The following is a 5,708-nucleotide window of genomic DNA, read 5'->3' as shown; positions in this document are numbered from 1 at the left end:
CATTTATGTAATTACATTTGCATGTGGTTGTGGGCTGTCTTAACATCTTGAGGTATTATCCTCCAATCTTTGGTTTCAATTTTCTCAGGAAGCCAGTTGAAATTCTAGACTTTGTGGCTCCAACAGATGGAGATCAGTCAATAAAGTGGATTTGAATCCCTTTGCAGTATCTCATTCTGGTTAACTGAAGACCTGAGTTGTTTCAAAAAGAAAATAAGACGAGTAGCCTATAGAAATAGGCCAAACTATTGTTAAGTTGAAGAAAAGCAGTTTACACCTTCAGATGTCAGAAATCGATGGCTTTCCTCTGATAGATGAGATTATACCTATTAAATTTTCATATATTGGTCTTACCAATGCTGTCATTATAAGACAAAAGGAAAATTATTTTCACCACATTGTCAAAATTATATAGATAAGTATCAGCACAAATCATTGATGCATTCTTGAACTCATAGGCCCCTTGAATTATAGAAAATAAGAACAGTTAGCTTACACAGAACAAATATTGGCTTGATATACAAGTACAACTAATTAAACCAGAGATTGGTGATGATTGATCGCTAATACAAATTACCTATACATCCTTGAATCCATAGAACACCTCAGATTGTGAAAAATAAAATCAACAGTTAAAGGTTAAATAGAGAAAAAATGTCTAGGTCTGCAAGCACAACTGATCAAATCAGTGCTTACGGTGTCAGCTCTGGGCACCATCATGCCTTGGATGCAAGTGGTCAACGTCGATGCACTGGGGTTGGGCCATGATTTCAGGCTATAGGCTGGGAAGCCACATCTCTGGACTCTTTTGATCTGTTTTTCAAGGCTTCAATATGCTCAAGGGTCTGCACAACTTCCTCCATAGATGGACGGCGTTTAGGATCACCAGCAAGACACCTTAGAGTGAGTTGCGCTGCCTGAAGAGCGCCTTTAGATCGATACCGCCCCTCGAGCCGTGGATCCATCAAGCTTGCAAGCTTTCTCCTGTCTGCTAGGAATGGTTTAGCCCAGTCTACCAAGTTTTGCTTCCCACTTGGTCGATTCGGATCGAGCGCCCGCTGGCCAGACAGCATTTCTAGCAGCACCACTCCAAATCCATATACATCACTCTTCACATAGAGATGGCCTAAATGATGCAAACTTTGGTCAGTACACTCAAAGAACTGTTAAAATACATCCATCTTTGATAGAAACCACATGAACCCTCCAGAATGCTTAACGTTGACTTGCATAAGAATGCCAACAAGCCATTTAACTATCTCTGAGCAAAGTTTTCAGTTCATGCAGATGGAGACAAAGGACAACAAGAGGCCATGCCAAAGGTTGTTTGATTGAGTTTTTATAATATCCGAATTCTAAATGAAGAATTTGGGTCCCTTGTAGCTCTAGGATAAATGTGATGGAGAATGACTAATGTAGAATACTGCCACCTTCTAGCTAAAGCACAACAGGAACTGAAAGCGACAAATAGGCCAAGAACCCACTTTGTGGAAATGGGTGGATCAAAGCACCATGACTTTAGCTTTTTTATGAATTAGTCACTGAGGAACCGAAAGGGATACATACCGGTAGCGATGTACTCCGGAGCTGCATAACCCCGCGTTCCCATGACTCGCGTGGTGACATGGGAGTCTCCATCGCTTGGTCCATTCTTTGCCAGCCCGAAATCGGAGAGTTTTGCGTTGTAGTTCTGCGTGAAACCAATTTAATTAGTTCAGTATCTCTTGAGAAGAATGCTTTGATTCTTTGGGAGGCATAGGGAAGAAAAATACCGAGTCAAGAAGAATGTTGGAAGACTTGAAATCTCTGTAGATGATTTTTGTCTCTGATGCATGTAAGAATGCAAGGCCACGAGCTGCACCTATCGCTATCTTCAGCCTCAGGCTCCATGAGAGTGGCTGGCAAGCTGCCGCTCCTGCCAAAAAGTGACATGTCATCGCCTTGGATCATGGACTAGAAAAAAAGACAATGCCATTGGTGAAATATAATCTTATTTAGAGTACCGCAATCAAGATTACTGAATTTAATATGCAGTGTGACATATATAAGAATAGCCAACAGTCTGTCTACTTGTGATATCAGTGGTAGGATATTACTTTTGTTTAAGATCCTTCATTGGATTTTATGTTCTGGTATGGCAAAAAATGTTGTACCACATTGTAAATAGTGTGAGACTTAATATTGAAAAGCATTAGTTTTCGTCATAGGACTCACTTCTGAAGAGGTGATGTTCTAGGCTCCCCTTTGCCATGAACTCGTACACAAGGAGAAGTTCCTTATCCTCCCAGCAATAACCCAAGAGTTTGACGAGGTTGGGATGCGAAAGCCTTCCCAAAAAATTCACTTCAGACTGCATTCCCCTCCAAGAATAGAACCAATATATAAATTAATGAACTAACCTGACATGCATACTGTACGTTAAACAACACCTACTAATCAAACAATGCTAGCAATCTTCACAAAATTATATATATATATATATATATATATATATATATAAAGAAGAAGAATCAAAGTGCAAGGCTTTTAGGTTCTTTTTTTAATCAACCTTTCAACACTTTTTTAAAGCTAAAGATATGATAAGTGTGCATTTATAAGAAACAAGAAGGACACTGTGGTGGTCCTACGAAGTAAATGAAAAGTAAACCAACTTAAATTTACTAAGAATATGTGAAAAGCCAGAAATGTCTGGAATGAAGTTTAACATCCCTGAGAAGAAGACGAAAAAAAAAATATAAATCAATTTCATAAAATGTGAGAAATATAATAAAATTATTTAGTCATCACGCCAAATCATATTAATGAAAAATGAAAAGTACGAAACATCTGCATTTCTGGAATTTATCTGGATCGTGAAAGAAAATTGGCAAGAATTTAGAAATGGAATTGGTAAACCGAAAAGAATGAGGTAAATTGAAAAGGTGTTCAGTCAAATAAATTGAAGTATATTAGCAAACAATAACAATGAACAAGGAGAAAATACACAAACAATAACACCAAAGCTTATTAACTTTCTACTGATTCCCAATGCGTGGAAGAGCCAAAACAAACTAGATGCTCACATAAATAACACCGAAACACCTGAAAATGGCTACACAAAACAAAGAAAAAGTTCCTGAGTTGAATGAATTTAAGCAATCACCTGCCATTGCTCCAACCCTTGCATGCTCTCAGGATTAAGTTTCTTAACAGCGACCACCATCGCAGCCACACTCTTGGAGCGATTCAGAGTCTTATCATTGGCCCATCCCTTGTACACTCTCCCAAAACCTCCTTCGCCGAGGATGGTGTCTGGCTTGAAGTTCCTGGTGGCACTCTTCAATTCAGCAAATGTGAAGATCCGGAGGTTTGGCACCTCCAGGATGCGGCCCTCCTGGTGCACCTCATCGATGCTCACGCTGCTGCCCGTGGACTGCCTGAAGGTGCTGCTGCTGATGTTTGACAGCTTCTCCGTGGTGGCAGTGCTGCTGATGGCCTTCGACGTCAAGCATCCTTGAGCATTGGAAGACGGAACAGAAAGACGAGATATTGATAACAAGCCAATTCCAAGTTACAAGTTGTTGAAGTAGAAGTAATTATACTGGAAACTTCAGATACTCATATGAGATATTTAAAGAGAAGGCATGCTCTTTCTAATCATGATAAAAGGTGACCGTTTCGAAATTCAGAAAAACTCGAAACTGTATTTTTTGTTGTTGTTGTTGTAAACTTATAATCAAACAAGAAGACAAGGAAAGAAAACCATTAAAAAGCATATCCACTTGGAATAATGTGAAGAATAAAACTAAAGGCAGAGTTTTCATATATAATCTTGATCACAAGCAGAGGGCATAACAAATAAGAAGAATTTATTCGGAAAATGGTTATTACAAAAAAAAAGGAGAATTTGGTATGGAGCAAGTATCTATTTCTATACAATTAGCAACAGCAAAAAATATACCTATAAAGAAGAAGGGAAGCAAATTATGAGCATTACCTGGACTGGGACATGACCAGGTGTTTGCTGGGCTCGAAGATTTCACAGGAGCACCAACGCAGTTCCCCATTTCTAAAAACTCTTCTTTTTCTCCTCTTTTTTCTCTTATGGCTTCTCTCCTTCGCCCTCTTACTCCCAGGAGAGGAGAGGAGAGGAAAGGGAGAGAAGGAGAAGAGAAGGCAGAAAGAAAGCGAGGAAGCAGGAGGGAAGGAAAAGAGAGAGAAAAGACGGTGAGGGGGCCGATGTTATATGACCACCCTCTCGTGCCTTTCTCTTCCTGGCGTTGGCGTCGAGCTATATAATCGCAAACGTCAAGAAAGATGGTAAACTTCGCAGCAAAAAAACGAAAGATGGTAAACTTTGATTCTAAGCCCCCGTTTTCACCTTCTTTTAGTTGACTTCGTGGGGCGCCAAGGCAGTACTATTGCTACCCCTACTACTACCATTACCATTTCTTTATCTCCGTTAAGTATTGGTACGGCTCTTCACTGTATTCAGTGATGCATTCTCACTGTATTGGTACGGCTCTTTACTGTATTCAGTGATGCATTCTCCCTGTATTGGTACGGCTCTTCACTCTATTGAGGTGGAGTGTAACAATCCATAACCTTACACAAAATAGCTAAACACACTTATACAAGATCAATGAACTCAAATAATAACTTCCGGCTAAACATATGTCTGTACGGTCCACACATACTCCCCCGTTCAAGCCTTTACGTCCTCGTTCGATTAAGGGTCCAAATCTATTCAAATCAAGTTACAAATACTACGATCGGCCTGTGGTCAGTCCTAATGAATCCGTACTGCAGTGTGCCCTAGTCCACGTAGGTTATGGGTCGGGTCCACTCTGATATCATTTGTAACAACCCAAGACCTCATCCAAAATAACTAGCCGGAAGGTATTATTTGAATTTTTTGATCCTGTATACGTACTCAAGATCTACGCAACGAATAATCGATATAGGACTAAACACATGCACGCACGAGTCCTCACATGGATGTTGGTGCTTTCCTTCGGGTTTAGGCCATTCATCAAGCACCGAAAGGAGAATTATACCAAGAGGAGATGGGTTCGTGCGGCAAATCTATTTTTCTTGCATCAATTGCAAAAGCCTCCTTAAAATTTATATTTATTATACTTGCAACTAATAATTTATAAAATCTATATTTATGTCCATTTATATTAACAGTGTTAGTAAGACCATTTACCGCATATGAAAGTCGAAATTGCTCTGAATCAAAAGGAAGATGCATATATTTTCTCCTTCAGTGGCTGCTATGCCACTTAAAGTTATTTTAGTCATTTTTTAATTTTTTTTTCTAGTACGTACTTTCTATTTAAGGTCAATAGTTATTAGATTTCTTGTTGGTGATAGAATGATATCTGGAGGCAATGTTTTTAGAAGCTAGGGCCTAAATTAGCTAATTCTAACCCTTTACAGACCCATCAAGATCGCCTTATTCTTCGATTAGTAAAAGTCATGTTTAAATAAAGTGGAGAAGTTAGTTTAGTAAACAATGATTTAAGCAAGTAGAATCTTTGTTGTTTTACTTTCATAATAATACGAACAAAGAGTAATATTCATAAGAACAATCATTTTACTTTGTGAACTAAAGTTGAACTAGCAAATAACAGCCATCGCTTCACTAGTAACAATAAACAGTGGTAATTGATGGGGTTGGTTACATGAGGCCATTGGTCTTATTGAAATTTTGGTGCTTGAATAAT

At 38.9% G+C, this 5,708-nt stretch overlaps 1 protein-coding gene across 1 annotated transcript; it reads right to left on the bottom strand.

The window, feature by feature from the left end:
- Positions 1–770: 770 nt before the first annotated feature.
- Positions 771–4,046, bottom strand: LOC103723987 (probable serine/threonine-protein kinase PIX13). The gene is made up of 6 exons (XM_008815098.2): positions 3,977–4,046; positions 3,143–3,492; positions 2,215–2,350; positions 1,773–1,915; positions 1,567–1,690; positions 771–1,126 (listed from the first exon to the last, which is right to left on the bottom strand). The coding sequence occupies exons 1-6, from the start codon at positions 4,044–4,046 to the stop codon at positions 771–773; spliced, it is 1,179 nt and encodes a 392-aa protein (XP_008813320.2).
- Between the last annotated feature and the right edge of the window lie 1,662 nt (positions 4,047–5,708).

The sequence above is a fragment of the Phoenix dactylifera genome, chromosome 5, assembly GCF_009389715.1.
Source record: "Phoenix dactylifera cultivar Barhee BC4 chromosome 5, palm_55x_up_171113_PBpolish2nd_filt_p, whole genome shotgun sequence".
In the NCBI taxonomy this organism is placed as follows: domain Eukaryota; kingdom Viridiplantae; phylum Streptophyta; class Magnoliopsida; order Arecales; family Arecaceae; genus Phoenix; species Phoenix dactylifera.
This window is presented reverse-complemented; position numbering and strand designations above follow the sequence as displayed.

Coding starts and splice junctions, on each gene's coding strand:
- LOC103723987 (XM_008815098.2), bottom strand. CDS start 4,046: ATGGGGAACTGCGTTGGTGCTCCTGTGAAATCTTCGAGCCCAGCAAAC. Junction 3,493..3,976: donor CTGGTCATGTCCCAGTCCAG/GTAATGCTCATA, acceptor CCAATGCTCAAG/GATGCTTGACGTCGAAGGCC. Junction 1,127..1,566: donor TCCGGAGTACATCGCTACCG/GTATGTATCCCT, acceptor TGCATCATTTAG/GCCATCTCTATGTGAAGAGT.